The 19,702-nt window shown below is 38.7% G+C and overlaps 1 protein-coding gene across 2 annotated transcripts; it reads left to right on the top strand.

Moving 5' to 3' along the window:
- Window positions 1-3,077: 3,077 nt before the first annotated feature.
- entpd6 (ectonucleoside triphosphate diphosphohydrolase 6) lies at window positions 3,078-19,295 on the top strand. 2 transcript variants are annotated; one of them, XM_061040476.1, is made up of 14 exons: window positions 3,078-3,168; window positions 4,135-4,434; window positions 6,378-6,454; window positions 6,689-6,832; window positions 8,238-8,313; window positions 11,201-11,236; window positions 12,436-12,524; window positions 13,625-13,704; window positions 13,929-13,993; window positions 15,216-15,317; window positions 15,413-15,553; window positions 16,191-16,247; window positions 17,360-17,472; window positions 17,572-19,295. In XM_061040476.1, exons 2-14 carry the CDS (start codon window positions 4,182-4,184, stop codon window positions 17,653-17,655), a joined length of 1,317 nt encoding a protein of 438 aa, XP_060896459.1. In that variant the 5' UTR covers window positions 3,078-3,168; window positions 4,135-4,181; the 3' UTR covers window positions 17,656-19,295. The 2 variants fall into 2 exon arrangements, with proteins under 2 accessions (XP_060896459.1, XP_060896458.1); XM_061040475.1 differs by having other exon boundaries at window positions 3,086-3,168; window positions 4,132-4,434.
- Window positions 19,296-19,702: the final 407 nt, after the last annotated feature.

The following is a 19,702-nucleotide window of genomic DNA, read 5'->3' as shown; positions in this document are numbered from 1 at the left end:
TTTAGATTTGTTCTACTGAAGGAGGTGAAGATGCTTTGTCCACCTGCATACAGTCAATTGTGAAAAACATTTTAATATGTTGTGTGTGTTTAAACATTTTTGCTAACCTCATTGGAACAAAAAAGTTGTTTATGGACCAGATTTTTGTCTTAACCTTCAGATTAAACTTGCAGGAGACAGATGTGATTCAGTAATTTGTTTGTGATGATCAGTTGACAAAGATACAGTTCACTTTTTGATCCTTGCTACTTTTCTTATGGCACAGCTTCCACTGCAGCAGTTACTGCAGATTTGTGAAGGACTTTTACTCACTGTTGATGAATACACACATTGTCCATTATGTTATATGTTAAGAGATAAAAAAATAAGGTATAACATTTTTAATCCTAAAGAGAATCCTTGTGCCAGGTTGCTCAAACCTTTCAGACCAAACAAACAGCAACACAAAAGAGCTTCAAATATAAGAGAAATACAAAACAAGTGCTTCATAACAGTTAAAGGAAAGTATGATAAGTAACACAGTATGACAGTGGTGGATTTTTGACAGTCGTATTGACAGTTCAAAGGCTCCATTTATGCAAGCTCCAGACAGTGACCATGCACATCGATAATACTACATGAATATATAGAAAAGTAAAATTTGACATCATAGTAATAGTGATGTGAAGGTAAATTGCCCAAATAAAAATTATGAGGTTTATTGCATGTGATGGAAAGCAGTATATGATATGATATGAACGTCATGCTCCTCAGTACTCTGGTAGAGGACTCCAGAGTGGTGTGAAGGGGTTGAGAGGAGTCGTTGTCCATGATGCTGAGCAGTTTGCTCAGCATCCTCCTCTCAGACACTTCCACTACAGGCTAACACTGCAATCTGAAAACAGAACCAACTTTACTGATGAGCTCGTTCAGTCTGTTAGCATTATTTGTCTTCAGCCTGCTGCCCGAGCACACTAAAGCGTAGATCACATTTGCTGCAACGGAGTGATGGATGCAGATCTGAGTCAACTAAGAAGATCTAGGAGGCTTTGACTCTTCTTGTAAACAGTATCGGTGTACTTAGTAAGTCCCGTTAATTGTTCATGTGGACGCCTCTGCCCACAATGTCCACCTCTGTGTGCCAATGGTGGAAAATACACTGAGAAAGCTCAAATCTATTAACATTACATTGGACGAAAACAAGTCCAAAAACAAAAATAAAGTCAGATGGGATCTGAACTGTGATCTCAAACATAGAAGGCCTATAGATTATTATTTTCTTTTCCTGAAAGATGAGCTTTTCCCAGACGTAACCAAACTGGGATTGTTTGTTTTGTTTTTTGCGGTCACAGTTTGACTCCTCTCAGCAGGTTCAAAACATTCACTGAATGTATAAGCTGAAGTTGCTTTCCTGATTTCCATTGTAATAAGTAATTATAATAATATTGTAAACAACATACTTAACAATAAGACAGAATGTAAGGTCAAGAAAACTAGATAAACTTGTACCAGCCTGAACATGGAAGTGATGAACACATAAACACATTTATAACTGAAATAATCAAAACACAAATGTCAACACGTTTCTTCTACTAATTGCATGAATATTTATTTTTACTTTTCCATCAGGGTCTAAGGAATTCATTCAAAAAACTGAGTAATTTTTATGTGCGCAACAGTTTGTTCTTCTTTCCCCTGAAAGGCCTCCACACACGCATTCTCACATACACACACACACACACACACACACACACACACACACTCTCTCTCTGCCCCCCCCCACCCACCCCCTACACATATCCCAACAAACATACACTCTCTCACCATATGGTGTGTCACAGCCCGCCCTCTGCAGTGAATGGGGCAGTGTCTTCCCACCAGATTCCCCACAGACCCTCATCACACACACCGCTGCGTCTGATTGGCTGCAGCAGATTAATGGGGTAATGAGCGGCCTCACGCCAGCTGCTGCCGACAGACGCAGAAAGAAAGATGGAAAATTATTATTCTTACTTTTATCTATAATGTGTGTAATCATGTTGGCGCCCCCTACAACCTGCAGGGTTCATTACAGGCTCGTGTTAAATACAGACCGAGCAGCAGTCCAGTTTAACATGACAATAATTGTCCTGAAGGGGGCGCTGAGAGAAGGTCATGGAGCCATCCCTAACTAAAGGGTTCATCCTCTGGAGAGGAAGGAGAAGATGTCTACTAACAGTTTTCAATATTTCATTGATAATATTTTTCTCCTTTCTCTCCCTAACAGTCATGGGAATTTGATGCAATAATAAGAAGTATTTGGGACTGCAGAGACTTTAGGTAATCATCTGTTCATTTTATATTTTTTAAACCACAAAATTATCTTTATTCTCTCTTTTGCCATAACTATGATAATGGAATCTGAAATCATGAAGTAAATTCATCAGGATTCATCGTCTGCCTTCATTTTCATTGTTAATCTGATTTTGTTTAAGTATTTAAATGTCAGACACAGTAAACAATTCTTTGACACTCAAGCTAAAAATACTTATAAAGTAAACTTCTGATTACTTACTACTAAATGAAATGGAAATTGTATACAAATGGAGGCAAGAATATAGTTTTGGAAAAGGAATAAGGTCTGTAATTTGTATATTCTTTTAAAATTCTCATTTAAATGAATAAGGAAACAAGCTGATTAATTATTACCTTCAATTGCATGATAGTCAGAGAGATGATCATTTTATTTATTTTATTATATGTCAATATATTTGTGAAGATTTTGCATCTCAATTGCAATTTAAATAAACACCAGCAGGTTAAGAGGCTGTGTGATCAAAATGTATTAAATATTAAACTATTGAATCATTCATATTTTTGTAGCGACCTGTAGGCCTACATTACATTTCTACACATTTATGTATTTCTTTGCCATTCTGTTTTTTTGTTTGAGCGTTAAGTCTACTGTCTACCGAAGAATGCAAATCTGCTTCCTGTAGTAAATTGTAAGGTACAACTGTTGCTAATAAAAGAAGGTTTAAATGCATTAAATTGACTTTTGATATTAAGGCGCATTCGTGTTTTTGGCCACGTTACCACCTCCGTTCGCGTGACGTCATCAGACGGCGCCGTGTTGACACTGGAGAGGAGCAGAGAAGAATGAAGACATGAAAACTATTTGACGGAGATGTTGCTGATGGTCTGAACTCGGTAAGTATTCACATATTATCGCAGTTTGTTCGCTCTGAAACAGCCTTTGACCGGGGAGACATCAGTCCGTGGCTAGTTTACTGTATATGTGTAAGTCAGCTATGAAAACATAAAACCCCAAAGCACAGATAGTGTGTCAATGTAACTTAACAGAGATATTAATATGTTTTACACCAAAATCCATTTAAATACCTGACATTTGAATAAGAGCTCACATTTAGACATTTAGTCTGTTTAATCTTATTTAATATCTCACATCTGTGTGTGTGTGTGTGTGTGTGTGTGTGTGTGTGTGTGTGTGTGTGTGTGTGTGTGTGTGTGTGTGTGTGTGTGTGTGTGTGTGTGTGTGTGTGTGTGTGTATGGTGGGTGTAAATGGATAGGTGTGCGGTGTAAAAGCACTACGAATACTCAGAAGACTAAAAAAGTGTTATACAAGCTCAAGTCTATTTACCTACAATTCACTTAGCAGACGCTTTTATCCAAAACGACATCAGAGAGTAAGTACAACACAAGCGAGGATCTAGAAAGGAGGAAACAATGTCAGTAAGTGCAAACTGACACACACATTTACCATTTATTTACAATTTTTATGAAGAAAAACGATAGATTGTGTGTCACTTGTGTTTGTTTTGTATGTGTTGGCCCACACTTCCACACAGTAACTAATGTATGGGAGCATTGGGGAACAGGACAAAGTGTATAGTGAATGTTGATTTAACAGCACTTTCAATTTAAGTAAAATTGCAGTCGATTTAGATTTTTCTTTAAAGATATGCATTGAATGTAAAAAACAGTGTAGCAGTAGACCCAGTTTAAAAACAAGACAGACTTATTTCTAATGCACAAGTGACAGTTTATATTGATTTAGCAGCTGTTGAGGACACCTGACTGAAGGCTGCATCCAGCTGATAAAAGTGTCCTGTTTGTTGTGAATCATAAAGTGTCTTCTTCGATTCTTCCAGCAGGAACTCTCAGGATGCAGCACTTGTCGCTCCACACAGAATGAGTCATCATGAAGAGACCAAAGCTGGCTGGAGTTTTCCTCTGCGTGGGCTGCTTGCTCGCCTACCTCATGTTCGTGAAGCGGCATTACAGCGCATCAAAGCCTGAGGCCTACAGACTACCTCCCCATGCCAGCCCCAGCTCAAACAAGCTCAGCGATGATCGACCCGCATCCCACATCCAGTTTCAGTATGGCATCATGTTTGATGCTGGGAGCACTGGGACAAGAATTCACATCTTCAAGTTCCAGATAGAGAACAAAGGTACTGTAGAGGACAGATCGGAGATATTATTGCCCTGACACGATAAACAGCACAGCCAATAAGAGTCCATGCTAAACTTCACTCACACATCAGCCAATTTAATTAGTTTGGATGTAAATTGATGACAATGATTTATAAGGAAAGCAACCCAAAAACAGTTTATGCGACTCAATCTGCACATCAGTTTAAAACACCAGTGAAGAATTAAAAAAAGTTTGTTAAATCAAGAATGAAACTTCCTTGTTAGCTTAGAATTCAGATCTGCAGGTCAGCCCCCGGGTTCTGCTATGAGCTCCACTAATACATTAGTGGATGATTTTGCCCTTACACAGGTAGGAAGAAAAACACTCATTTTACAGTTAGACAGCTCACACTGTTTCTGTGTTTAATGCCTCTTTAATGAATATTAATAATGTGTTTTATGGTGTTGTTACAATCAAAACTTTCTCTCAGCGTTTTGTTTATGAGATATGAAAGAGAAAGATTTATAAAGGTTTTAGAGTCTTGTAACAGTCGATTGTGGCTGATTGATACTACAGATTAAATTATATTTAACACATCTGAAGGGAGTCAGGTACATTCTGAGGAGACAACATGTTTTTAATCACGTTAATGTTTTTATATACAACAACAGAGTCTCTGTGCTCTTCTTAAGCAGCAGGCAAACAGCAGAAACGTTATTATTCTGATGTTACTGGTTTTTTCTAAAAGCGTGTAAATTTGTTGTTTTTTCCACCAACATTTCTTCATTTTTCAAGCATTAAACATTAATTCAGTTTCATACTGTAGTTCACTTTTGATTTTAAATCCTTACATCAGTTTTTAGTTAATGCAATGTTAATGCAAAACATACCTAATCATTTATCCCTCATTTGCTCCTTCTTTAGAACTTTTTTATACTAACTTTTGTACTAATTGAACATAATTTTATTTTTTATGCCAACGTGACTGTTGTGCTTTTTCTTGCGGGTTGATGTTTTGTGCCACTTAGAGTGTGTTTTGTTCTACCTGTAGACACAACTTTTTGAGGGTTCTGAAAACTCAAACTGTGCTGCTAGTAGCAATTTCTGACTCAAAATGAAATACTCCCTGTAGGCGTTAGCTAGAGATGAGGTTTGTCAATCACAGGGGGCATGTGATAAACAGAGTAATAAGAATACGATGGAGGAAATGCCAGGATGAGGGTCTTACATAGATTTCCTAAAAGTAGCTTTTACTCTAAATACTGAAAATGTTTATATAACATTTTATGTTATAAAATGTTACATTTTAACATTTTATAACATAAACTGATATTTATGCCAGATATTAATCAGGTTATCTGGAAGTTAAACCTCTATAATCGATGCTAAATGGATTCAGACAGATCCTTTTAGATTAAACTGAGATGTTTGTAAAGCAGACCTCACTGAATTGCTTTTAGTGTATTTAAAATCCACACACGTTGGCCCCAAACATTAATTACCAGATGTAAATCCCAGCAGACAAGAGGAGCTTTCAGCCTGTAAGTCGTGCTCTGCTGTGGTGCTGCTGCCAGAGTCAAAATGGACAAAAACTCATTAGTGTGTTTGAGAGGTTTTTGGTTTATTAGGCTTAGAGAAAGTTTCCTGCAGAGCCTGGTCCAAATGCCTTCATTATCGCATTTAACCGCTAAGCTAAATCACACAGGCTGAGTGCTATTTTGGCTCCTTTGTTAGCATCAGAGCTAACCGGACTAATGGCAGCACCTGTTAGTTATACAGACTGGGATTGTCATTAAGAGCTTAAAAACAGCTCAAATGTAGGCACAGATCCTGGGTCGCTCAGTTAGAGAGTTAAATTCAAATGACATCTTTGATTATTTACGACAAGTGGAGAAAAAGGGAGATCTTTGTTATGTTGAATATGTGCATACCTGCAGATTCTTTCTAAACTTTTAGGTATGTTTGTCATGTTTCCTGCAGAAGCTCCTAAACTGAACCATGAGACATTCAGAGCCATCAAACCTGGACTGTCTGCATACGCTGATGATCCAGAGCAGGTACAGCTGAGATTTCTACGCTGTATCGACCTACATGCACTTCTATTTGACATATATAAACCATGCTTTTTTTTCTTCTTTCAATCACTGGGACCTCTACTTTCTGTCTTTCTATGACATCATTATGTCTGATTATTAGCCAGATCTAAAGTCCCTAAATCCACTTTGAAATCAGAGTAAACCATGTTTTTACGATTTTCTTCAGTTTCAAAGTAATTTGCTGATTGTGTCCAGTGTATGGCAGGAATCGTTGAGCTTCTGGAGGTGGCCAAGTCCAGCATCCCCTCCTCAGTCTGGAATGTCACCCCTGTGGTTCTGAAGGCCACAGCCGGCCTCCGCCTGCTGCCTGGAGAGAAGGCCAAACACCTGCTGGACCAGGTGAGACACTGCCAACAAGCAGTTTATCTGCAGTTTGTACTCAGAATAAGTCTTCAGATAAAAAAAAAAAAAACCCTGCTGAGCCTGATACACACTGAATAGTTTTTTAAGTATAACACATCCAACCCTAGAGGGATTTATGGTTGTAGCAGACCAGATCGAAAATGACAGCAGTATTTTTGTTTAATACTGTATTCACCTTTACTGCTCACACTCTTGATCAAAAGCATGTAAGAATCAATAGTTCTCACTTTGAGTTTTTCTTTACATCTCTCTGCCTCTCTGCATTAACATCCTCACAGGAAGCTAAAGCCTCCTCTGCTGTCTTATGACCGTCACATCATCGTTATCTTCATCAACATCATCATCACCATAATCATCATCATCATCATCATCATCATCATCATCATGGCCAAAAAAATAGCTTTTAAGTAATCAGTAATAATAACAGAACTCCAGTAGTCAGCCAAAATGTGATTTAATCTAAAGCTTTGCTCTTATTATCAAACTGTTTCAGATGCAGCCAAACACAGAGCTGATTATACAGACAGAGGGAGGGGTCAGCATTAGCCTTTATTTAATTATAATATTCAAATATTGTTTTTATTCATCGTCAAAAGCAATGATATTCACACTATAGTTCATGCCAAATTATTATTTATGTTATATTCTCTGCTATATTGATTTAATATATTTTTGGTTATATAAAAGTATTAAAGTCTCATGGATTTATATTTTTAAGTAACGTGCAGACTTGTGATATTGAACTGCAGATGGAAACATTGTGCTTTTTACTGCTTCTTCTTTTCTTTTTTATAAATCAAAAGTTCCACTGAAACCATTAGTCTCTTAGTTAATACATGTATCTATATGAAATTAATTAGCAGCCATCTTTATGATTATGTAAGCCATTAATCATTTAAAGCATCTCATGCTTCATGATTCTTTGGTGTGAAGATTTGTCAAACTTTGGAGGATTGGACTTTTTGTTAGATAAACAAGACTCTTGTGAAAGAGTCACTTTGGGCTCTGACATCATTTTTCCACTTTTTTGGTTTCTACTTTAATTTTAAGACCAAACAAACTTTTAATAAATGGAGAAAAGTAATCAGCATTTTTTGAAGAATTAAGTTATTATTAGTTGCAAAAGCTCTGAATGAGCTCCAACTCAACCAACTCCAGCAGTAACAGCCTGCCTTTACATCAGTATATTAGTAAACATGATTCATGATAGAATATAACATATAAGATTAGAGTTTTCATTCTCCACTCTTATTACATCAACCTCGTTTTCTGGATAATACCTGAGTTTTTTTTTATTGTGGCAACTTTTTCAACTTAATCATATTACTTGTAAACGTGTAACAAAGTAATTTTACATGCTATGAATCTGCTTTGTGTCCAGGTGCAGGCAGTGTTTCTGAAGTCTCCGTTTTTGTCGAGAGATGACTGCGTCTCGATTATGGATGGCACTGACGAAGGTACAATGTCTTATCAAGAGGCTTTAATATCTACTTAAAGAATCAAATGTGTGGTTCACAATGAAACCAGCATCAAATCAGTTCTTGATGTTATAGCCTTAGAGATGGTGTGTTCTCTCATTCTGGCACTTTACCACGTATTAGAGAGTTTGCTCTGAGCTCATATTCTAACAGCATGAGTGCAGTGGTTTAACCATGAAATAGAAACAGCTGAATGGTCAGTTTTTCCGTGGACTGTGAAGAGTTTTCAAGGCCTCGTCCTGAACGTGACTCTCTCTTTATACGTTTATTCGATTACAGGGAATTTGTGCCTCACTACATCTCCTCATCATTTCATTTGTTTAATCTGTGAAGCAGCTCACATGTTGCACTACACAGAAAGACCTCAGAGGTCCAACTCTGATTTCCCCAAAGAAAACTGCCAATATGGAGGATTAAACAATAAGGAGGATTACAAATTAGATAAATCAGGAGAGAACGGTCCTCATGTTGAAAACCTGCTGATTTAACTTTGAAAAGAAAAAAACACACTCATGGAGTTCCTTAGTGGGTTCTACACTGACATTAAATCCTGATTCTCCTGCTGGAGGTGCCTACATTTACCAGGATGCATTGCATCAGCCATAACACTGTTACTGTTACAGCAATACAACTGCAAAATATATCCTCTTCAAAAAAATATAATTTGCATTTATGTTTTGGAATATAGTTTTCTTGTTTATAGTGCAGTTTTGTAGCTAGCTACAAGAGAAGGTGGAGATCCATGCTGAAATAGACGGCGTCTTCAGGACGCCAACTACTACAAATTGTTGCGCTGGTTCTGATAGAACTACAGATTTAGCTGCTGCATTCTAAAAACACAGAGAACACCTGTTACTACTGCAGGAGGTTCATACACCATATCCCCTTCACTGAAATAAAAGATCAAGTAGGAAAACAGAAAAGAATGTCTTCCAACTTCCATAAAGATTTGTTTCCCATCTTGACAACCCTGCAGTAAGAACTTTTGATGATTGATGGTTTCCAGCATCCTTTACATTTGGAGGAACTTATTGATATCATCCCTGCTGGATCCAGATGTGCTCCCTTCAGCTCCTGGATGTCCAGATGTTTGATGCACATTATTCAGCAGTCCCTCCTTGTGGTTGCTGGGTCACAGTTTTGGCCCTGCTGTGACCTCTCTCCTTCTCTGCTATCACAATGAGCCTGGCTGCACTAATTCCACTGTTGGTGGATACATATATATATATATATATATATATATATATATATTATATATAGGAATCCCATGTAGGTTCTGTGTTTTAAATGCTCGCTCTTTATGGAACCAAGCTCGCCCACATATAATCCAATCCTTTTAAAGTAGTTCATACAAGCAATTATGGCCATGTGGGATAATGTCCCACTTAATCTTGAAGGGGGAGGGAGGGAGGATGATTATTCCCCCCTCAGTTTATTTCTGAAGCTGAAATGTTTTCTCCTTGTCTCTGAGTGGGATCAGCTCGTTACTTCACTCATCTTTTGATGATTAGTGAATTAACTTCTTATCCCGCTCCACTTTTCGTCCAGTCAACGAGCCACTAATGGACAGATTCTTCCGCCATGGCTGCCTTGCCATTCCTTTCTAAGTCTAACCGGCTTCCATCAGCCTTATTATTACGCAGATATTTTGCCGTTCTTGGCCTGGATGCTTATCTCTCTCTGAGATTACCCTCCGAGCGTCCTGAATGGAGGCGACTTATTGTTAATGCAGACCTCTGAGTGGTTTGTGGGGGGGCAGCAGGGTGCTAAGTGCCGGTGTTTAGCCTCCCGACCTAAAGCCTTCTCTCTCTCTGTACTTGTTTGTTTTGTTTGGAAATTGCTTCTTAGTGTCTCTGCCTAAGAGTTTTACAGTAAAGCTTCTATGATACAGTTTCTATCAAGCCCTTTAATCACCCACTCCTGCATGCAGACCAGGTCAGAGGTCGCTGGTGAAAGGCACTAATGCATGCAGCTGAGTGCAAATATTCAACCACAGACACTAATGTCATCTTTGAGTTTGACCCGAATGAGCCGACCCTCAGAGAGCTCACAACACGTCAGATTTTATATCTATACTTCAGACTTTCACTCAGAAATCCTTTGATAACTTTGGGCTGCATTTTCAAAGGTATCCACCGCACATCAGCATACAGGAGTTCAACATGATAAATCCATTATTGATTAAGTCCATTGGCAGAAATTTTCTAATAAAATGTGTTGGATTACATTTTGCATACAGGCCTTCTTTGGATGTTCTTCAAACGGAATGTGTCATTTGGTGCAAGTTAGAAGCTCAACACAAAGTCACTTAAGTATTTTTTTAAGGGTTAATGTTAGCTCAGGTCCACAGGGTTAGACCCTCTTCTCCCTGCAGGATCTCCTAGGTTTTTCATGGCAGAGATTGAACATGTTTCTGGAGGCGTTCCTCTGAAGTTTGTGTCTGGTTGGCTTGCAGCCCTGGTAGCCAAAGAGCTTCAAAGAAACACCTTCTTTTTTTTTTTACACACGATAGTAGTCTTCTCTGTGTTTTTACTTTGTGTCATCCCTGAGTCATTTTCTTCTGCAGAGGAGGAGACATGTGATGTGTAGACTTCTTGATAATTGTGTTCTTAGTAAAAAGTTGCTCCTGCATAGCCCCGGATTCAGGGACAAAGCATTAAAGAGTGACACAGATTTGACTGGTTAAGATGCTAGTTGATTCAAGATTTTCTCCCCCGGTGACATTGACTTTTTCTTTTGGTTAGGCTGATTGTTCCAAAGTATGCCAAGATAATACTACCTACATTTTCACAACAGCAGCATCCTGGACCGCTGATATAATGCACATTGACCTGTTGACTCAAACCACTTGTTTTTTTTCTTTCAGGGATTTCTGCCTGGATTACTGTCAACTTCCTAACTGGTGAGAATACAACACACAGACACAGTATCCACAAATTATATTATATACACTCACTGCTTAAAAAAATATAGGAACACTGAATTGTCGAACAGTCTGGGGGGCCACCAGGACCTCTGGCCCCTATGAAAAGATTTTACATTGGGCCCCACCACTACAGCCCAAACTAACCCTGCAGAATTTCTATAACACGTCAATCGCACAAATGACTCATTAAAACGTTAAACAACTATTATTTATTTTACACCGTGAAAATGGGAGTAATATATACTGTAATATATCCTTATTTAAACAACAGTGAGGCTATCTGAATGTTAAAATTATTATTATAATTATTATAATGAGCACAGTATTCTCTCATAGTGACAGCCTATGTTTATGAATTAATATGAATAAAAATGAAGTTATGCTCTTATATTTTTTAGGGCCCCTGTCAGTCATGGGCCCTTAAACAACTTACCTCTTCACCCAATACGACGCCTCTGGTCACAGTTTAACACCAAGTCAGTTTAACCTCTGAACCATGAGTACCACTTAAAAAAAAGTATGTCATGTAAAAGAGTTGTTCAAGTAAACGCTTTATATTGATATATAATTTCAGCACTTCACTTATACATCAGACAGCCCTTTTCTTTGGGACTATGTTTCTATCGGTGGGGTTTTCAGTTGGTGGTGGTGGTTAGCTCCTCTGAATGTAAACATCAGCACTCCACACGCACCAGTGACAACATCTGCACCGATCATTTTTCTGGAGAGGACCAGATCAGACCCAGCTCAGTCTGGCGAGCCTGGAGGAGATACCAGTCGAGTAGACTGACCGTTACACAAGGAGAGCAGGGCGGAGCCTTTCTAAATGAAAAGAAATCCCTGAAGTTAAACTGACTTGGTGTTATACTGTGACGATAAGGAGGTCCTTTGATGTTTTTGAGCAGCGTATTACATCGTTTTAAGAATACTTGATTGATGGGAGGAATACAGTTTTGTGTTTTCCACCACGTGTGGTTGTAGGCTGACTCTGTACATGAGTGTGTTTTGTAAAAACAGATTAATGGGGACGAGAAATAGTGATTACCTGTTATTGGATTATACCACAGCTCTCTCTCTCTCTGTTTTTCATAATCTGTTTTTTTTTCTTGTTTCTCTCCCTCCTCTCATTTCCTCCCCCCTCCCTCCCTTCCTCTCTCTCTCTTTTCTCTCCACAGGTGATCTTCACGGTGCTGACTCGCCCACGGTGGGGATGTTGGATTTGGGGGGTGGCTCAACTCAGATCACCTTCAGCCCTCAGGATGAGGTAAGGGTGATCAACAAAGACACAAGCCAGTGAAAGAGAGAGGTTATAAAGGGAGTGGTGGAGAGAGGAAGATTCTCTCTCTGTCTCCCTCCCTCTGTCATAACGAAGGCGAATCTGTCAAACTACCATGATGGCCCCATCTTAGAGGCTTTAATCTGTAAATGCCCCGCTAATCCCAAATAAACACCCTCACATCAGTAGGAGGGGGGCAGAAAGGGAGAAAAGAAGGGGGGGGGGGGGGGGGGGGTATTTGTTATGTAGGTCAGGCTGTGTACATGAAGGATTGAAGAGCAGTTCACTGTGTCATCAGATCTCCACTCACCACCACAAAGATATTGTCCTTTCTCTTCCTCTTGTTCTTTTTTCTTCCCCTACTTCTTCTTCTGTGGTTCATCTTTTGCTCTTTCCCGTTTCTTCTTTTGCTTCTTTTCTTTCATCTTAAAGACCTCCCTCCCTCGATCCTCCTCCCTCTCTGCTCTGCTTCTGTGCTACAGATTCTCTGTATCCTTAAAAAAAAAATGAGTAAGGGGTTTAAACAGGGATGGGAGGGGGTAGGGTTGAGGAATGGACAGATTAAAGGCTGATGTCTTTGGACCCACTTACTCTCATTCCTCAAAGTCAACACTCAAGATACACTTACTTAGGAGAAACTGCAGTTTCACAGTGTTTTACCCAGCATGCAGCAGTTACTAAGAGCAGCTGAGATAGTACCGATTACTAGCTCCAATCAACTGAGTCCAATAGAGCCAGTAAAGAGTCAATGAGAAACCCTGATGAGGCTTTATGATGTGGCAATAGTCATAGAAATGTCATTGATAAAGCACATTTCATCACATTTAAGCTTAAACTGCCTTAAAAAAATGTACATGAAATGAATAAGATAAGACAGTACAGGTTCACTAACTGTATGTATAAATGTATTTTTGATATTATTTCTCATTTTATGTTTGTTTTCTGTCTAAGTTTTTTTAAATCAATCTTTTAGTTGTTCAGTAACAAGTGAATTTCCTCAGATGTGGGGGGGGTCAACAGCTAAATGAGTTATCTTATATTATTAACTTTGTGTCAAATCTCTCATTGTTTTGAATTTCTCTGAACAGAAAACCATTCAGACCTCCCCCTTCGACTATATCAGGTCCTTCCAGATGTTCAACAACACATACACTGTCTACACCCACAGGTATACACACACACACACACACACACACACACACTGGTACAATCTCAATTCATGTACTTGTATATTTGGTGTTTAATTGTGTCTGCTTAAAATTGGATCGTTTGTTTGTTACAATATTAATGATGTACATTTTTAAGCCTTTCATAGCTTGAGGTACTTTATAAAAAGGTAAAAGTTTTAATTCCCATCTGTATTCTGGTCTCCTGTCTGATTTCTCTCTGCAGTTATCTGGGTCTGGGTCTGATGTCGGCTCGACTCGCCATCTTAGGAGGAGTGGAAGCCTCCCCCTGTATGTACCTCCCCTCATTCGAAGTCCATTTTTTTTCTTTTGGTTTTCAGTTTGCTTTCATCTCTGCCTTTATACCCCCTCCCCACCTCGTCCTCTCAGATAAATAAGCCATTATCTAATCTTTTAATAACACACAGCAAGATTAATTCCTTGCCTGCCAGCTGTTGCTGCGATTTAGCTGCTGTAAGAAGCTGCAGCACACATCCACCCTGCTGCCTGTCTTACTGTCTGTCTGTCTGTCTGTCTGTCTTAATGTACAAAGTGTGGACAGAATAATGGAAACATTAGGTTGTTTTCTCCATCATTAGCAGGACCCAGTTTGTTTTCCCTTTCTGTTTTATGAGATGTTTGTAATGTGTTACATTAAAGGGATAGTTCAAGTTTTTTTGAACTTGGGTTTTAGAGAGAGGTTTAGAGTTATTAATCAATAATAGGTCTTCTATGTAGAGAAGAAAGCCGTCAGCACAGCTTCTGTTTGGAGAAACCGGCTGCTGTACCTTCACTGAACCTGGGTTATGTACTTCTACCGACTGGACCATGAGTACCATGTACTTTAGCCACTTAAAAAAAGTCTGTCATGTAAAAGAGTTGTTCAAGTAAACACTTTATATTGATATAATTTCACCACTTCACTTATACATCAGACAGCCCTTTTCTTTGGGACTATGTTTCTATCGGTGGGGTTTTCAGTTGGTGGTGGTGGTTAGCTCCACTGAATGTAAACATCAACACTCCACACGCACCAATGACAACATCTGCACCGATCATTTTTCTGGAGAGGATTAAGCAAAACCAAGCCTAAATCTGGCTACCTACTGTACCCAACTCTACCAGGAGCGCTAGCGTTAAATAAATAAATAAATAAATGACAAAAACTCACCAAACAACCCTGGAAATATTCTTCTGTCTACAAGGCAAGAAGTCTCTTCTGTAAAAGTAATTCCTCTGTTTTGTCTGTTTTTTCTAATACCTTGTGCTGAATGCCTAAGTGTACAGGTCCATCTATACAGGACCTTTTTTAGTGTTTCAAATACGTGATACTCATGAACTCGTCTGTAGCAGTAAAAAGCAACTCTGGCCAGTTTTTCCAAACACAGGCCATAAAACCTGTTGTACATTGAACACTAATAATAAGTACTTAATCCAACCCCCCATTTGAACTATACCTTTAATACAGTGTGTGTTTTTGTGTGTGTGTGTGTGTGTGTGTGTGTGTGAGCAGTAGGGGGCAGTACAGAGCTGGTCAGCCCGTGCCTTGCTCCAGAGTACTCGGGCAGTTGGGAGCACGCTGACATTGTGTACACTGTAAAGGGACAGAAAGCAGGTACGGTCAATGCAGTGATTTTTTTGTCTTTTTTGGAATACCCACCATGCACTTGGAGCATGAAAGACCTTAAAGCATTGTGTTTTTCATTTCAGGGGAGCCAGTTTACGAGGCGTGTCTGACCAAAGTGGAGAAGGTTCTGTACAGAAAGGTGATGAAGGCGTCTGAGGCAGCTGACATGGACTTCTACGCCTTCTCCTACTACTATGACCGCGCTGTCGACCTGGGAATCATCGGTAAGATGAAAAGGCCAATGCTAATCTTGCTCCTTGCCTGCAAGCTGCAGATATCGCTCTTTAAGTCTCTGATGTACCTTAAACTCTGATTGATTCATCAGGACAATAAATATACAGCTGTGTTTAAAATAACTGTTAAATAATAAAAAGTCTACAAGAAGTCTGATGGAGAATAAACTACGACTCCCAAGGGTGGATTTGACTTACAACAGCCAATCACAGAGCTTATCTTCTTTTGTTGTGTGCTCTGTTAACAGCAAGCTTCTGGTCAAGATAACAACAGCTATGCAATCAGTTTGTAAATTCAGTAAGCGTGGTGAAGTGTTTTGTTCTCTGTAAAGAGACATTTTTTTTAAACTTACTATTAATTCACACCTCATAACGGCCTCTGCACAGCAACAGCTACGTAGTCTCATGGGTATTGTTGCATTCAGAGACAAAGAGAACAAGATTTGACAGATATTTAATGGATTAAAGAGGCCTTAAATCAGATCGTTTTACAATCTGTCACACTATGTTACTTTTATCTATTTTATAGCAGGTTCTGTAAAATCTTGTGTTTTCTGCAGTGTGACTCAACTGTTAACATGTTTCATTAATCTGATCAGTGATCTGTTTTTTTTCTGTCTGTGTTCAGAGGAGAAGTCAGGAGGAACCGTTCAGGTTTCAGATTACATCAATGCAGCTATAAGAGGTGAGAGGGCGCCATCAGGCTGTGAACACTGTGAACTGCACGTCATACTCATCACTTCATTTTCTTACATCATATATTCTTGAACTTTAACCAGGGTTACTACACAGTTTGGAATAATCTCAAATGGGATTTCAGTCATTTCCAATTATAGATGAGTGTGGAAAACAAGATGTTTTTGTTTCCAGATAATTTATTGTGTTTCTTTGCAGATTATATTTAACATAGCATTAAAAATAATTCTTACTCTACTTAACCCATACATGCCTACACTTAATCCAATAATGGACTTGTTTGAACATTTCAGAGACATGCAGTAGTGTAGTGAAGTAAAAAGAGCGTTTACATGTAATTGGTGGGTTCATCTTTGTTTCCACAGAGGCAGTGAAAAAAAGCAAGACAGTACAGAAGCTGTGAAAACTAACTAAACTAACATCTGAGATAAATCCTTTAAACCCACTCATTTATACAGCACTTAAAAAAAAAGGCTTTGACATACAACAAATGCATGATAAGATCAAAGCAAAAAGAACAAACTGAAAACGTTCCCTACAGCAAAAGAACCAAACGTCAAAATACCCAAGAGCCACTGTAGGAACCAATGAAGACTCCTCATTACCTTTAAGACTTATGATGAGTCCTCATTACCTTTAAGACTTATGAAGACTCCTCATTACCTTTAAGACTCATGATGAGTCCTCATTACCTTTAAGACTTATGATGAGTCCTCATTACCTTTAAGACTTATGAAGACTCCTCATTACCTTTAAGACTCATGATGAGTCCTCATTACCTTTAAGACTTATGATGAGTCCTCATTACCTTTAAGACTTATGATGAGTCCTCATTACCTTTAAGACTTATGAAGACTCCTCATTACCTTTAAGACTCATGATGAGTCCTCATTACCTCTAAGACTTATGAAGAGTCCTCATTACCTTTAAGACTTATGAAGACTCCTCATTACCTTTAAGACTCATGATGAGTCCTCATTACCTTTAAGACTTATGATGAGTCCTCATTACCTTTAAGACTCATGATGAGTCCTCATTACCTTTACTGTTTGTTCCATTTTTTAAATGTTGTGTAATCTCTTGTCTGTTGTGTTGTTTCAGTGTGTAGCAGTCTGTCCACCAGTCCTCCACAGAGTCCCTTTCTCTGTCTGGACCTGGTCTACATCTCAGTCCTGCTGCAGGAGCTCGGATTCCCCCAACAAAAACAGTTTAAGGTGAGGCCGAGCACATTCTGGACCAGAGTCTTGATCACCAGGCAGACTGTAATGTTTATTGAATCTTTTTGTGTGTGCGTGTGTCTTTGTGTGTTGCAGCTGGCGAGGACGATCGACCAGGTGGAAACCAGTTGGGCTCTGGGAGCGACTTTTCATTACATCGAGTCATTGAAGAGACACTGAAGCTTTTGTTATGAAAAGCCTCACTATCACACGTATCATATATCCTGAGGAGATCCTCGACTTCCTGAAGATCCCCAGACTCATTGTGACCTCACACAGTACCAAAAAAAACCTCCTGCGCCCTTACCTTTGTGGACAAACTCCTGAACCTCTACTGCTATTGGCTGGTCATAGATGATGTCACTCTGAACCCAATGCAGATCCAAGGAAAACCTGTACCTAAATGTAAAAATGAAGATACTGTCATGCTCAGAACTACAATGAAAGTGCAAATCCTTAACCCAATATTCTTTGACTTTCTCAGTACCTGTTCAGACTTAAAGGGGCGTTCCCAAGAATTTTTAAATCGAGAACTTATTTGTGACAGCACATGAGCGCCCAATCACCTACTGCCAAAGACCATCCCACAGCCCATACTGAGGTACCTGCACTTTGCATGATATCACATCTGACCAGCCAATCAGATACTCTACTACAGCTTCACAAACTCATCAGGTTGACTTGGCTGCAGTGAGATTCATATCTAAGCTTTTGTTTTTTTTTAACAAACTGACCTCATGGAAACACTCCTCAATACAAACGGTGATCCTCTGTCAGCTGCACATTATCAGTTTATAATGAGTCCAGTGGCTCTTAGTATCTCTACTTTTATTTATCACTCTAGTATTACAATCCTTTGATACTTTGTTGTGAAGGTTGAAAGTCGCATGTTTTACTTTTAATCTGTTGACAGTTTGTACTTATGATGAATGTTGGTGCCAAAAATATGAGCAGTTTCAGACAACAGTTCTTGCCAGAATCTTATGAGGGAGAAACACAGGCATATATATACAGTATACCAAAAATATATTCATTATACTGAGTAGATGAGAGAAGTGGGTTTGGATTGACTGACAACTTCCCCCTTTTTCACCCCTCAGCAGATAATCTTGAACGGTGAATAGAAAAGGGCTAATAGTTTAAATCTAATGTTAGGAGTTTTTTTTAGCTAGGTATGAAACAGACTGATATTTATACTGATGCCTCTAAATGAGCTACAAACAAGAACATCTGAGAGATTAATTATTTCTATATTGTTATTATTCATGTCTGAGACGCTTGCCGCAGGGTCCGATGAAGTGAAACTGCCTTTTTTAAATATATTTTCCACAGCAAAAATGAGTGAGTGATATGTTTTACTATTAACGGAAAGCAAAATAGGAATTTTGTACAGGGCTAAATATGAAAAGATATTAAAGGTACCATTTCCTCCACAGGGGGGATGCCAAAATTGACAAAGTGATTATTCAACTGTTCAGTAGTTATCTCTGGGATTATTTCTTCTATAAAATTAGCTTCATTTCATGTTCAAACCAGCTGTACAGACGGAGTCCTTCTTGTATGGTACAAGTGTTTGTGACGTGATGGTGATCACATATCAGACAGACCGTCAGAAGGAAGTGGTTCATCTAAGATGAACAACTGAGTTTGTTTGATCATCTGAAACATACGTTCACATCTGACCTCATGATGTTAAACTTGATCTGTTTGTATCGACAGCGACTCTGATTGTTTTCTAATCTGAAGGCTCTCCTGTTTTTACATTTGTGTGTTGGATCGGTACGAAACCTGCAATAAACAAATATGAATGTGTTCCTGAACTTTCAAAAAGGACTTGTAATTGGTTTTAAGCCGGCAGTTTATTATTTGAGCTGATACTAATAAGAACAGAGTGAAGGTTGAGTGCAGTTCATGGTTTAAATACCATTAAGAGTAACAAAGACGAAGCAGCAAGTTGAGATGAAAATGTCTTGTTTTTATGTTGAGTTGTACTTGAAATTCAGAGGTGACAGCTATCCATTTATTTGGTGATTACATTTAGATAGATGCAATAGATAGGATAGATAGACAGGTGTGCTTCGTTGAATCCAAAATGGGAAATTGTTTTCTTAATGCAGGTTAATAGTAAATAACATCCATTACGGTTATATATCTGTCACTAGTCAATCACAGGGCTGACATAAAGAGACAGACAAGCAGTCACACTCACATCTACAGGCAATTTAGA

The sequence above is a fragment of the Labrus mixtus genome, chromosome 6 (genome assembly GCF_963584025.1).
Source record: "Labrus mixtus chromosome 6, fLabMix1.1, whole genome shotgun sequence".
NCBI lineage: Eukaryota > Metazoa > Chordata > Actinopteri > Labriformes > Labridae > Labrus > Labrus mixtus.
Note: the sequence above shows the minus strand (reverse complement) of the source record. Positions and strands in the feature narration are given on the sequence as shown.

What these genes read in the sequence shown, in the direction of transcription:
- entpd6 (XM_061040476.1), top strand. Translation starts at nt 4,182, where the DNA reads ATGAAGAGACCAAAGCTGGCTGGAGTTTTCCTCTGCGTGGGCTGCTTG. An exon ending in ACGCTGATGATCCAGAGCAG is followed by an intron (nt 6,455 to 6,688) that starts GTACAGCTGAGA and finishes GATTGTGTCCAG; the next exon opens with TGTATGGCAGGAATCGTTGA. An exon ending in CATCAATGCAGCTATAAGAG is followed by an intron (nt 16,248 to 17,359) that starts GTGAGAGGGCGC and finishes GTGTTGTTTCAG; the next exon opens with TGTGTAGCAGTCTGTCCACC.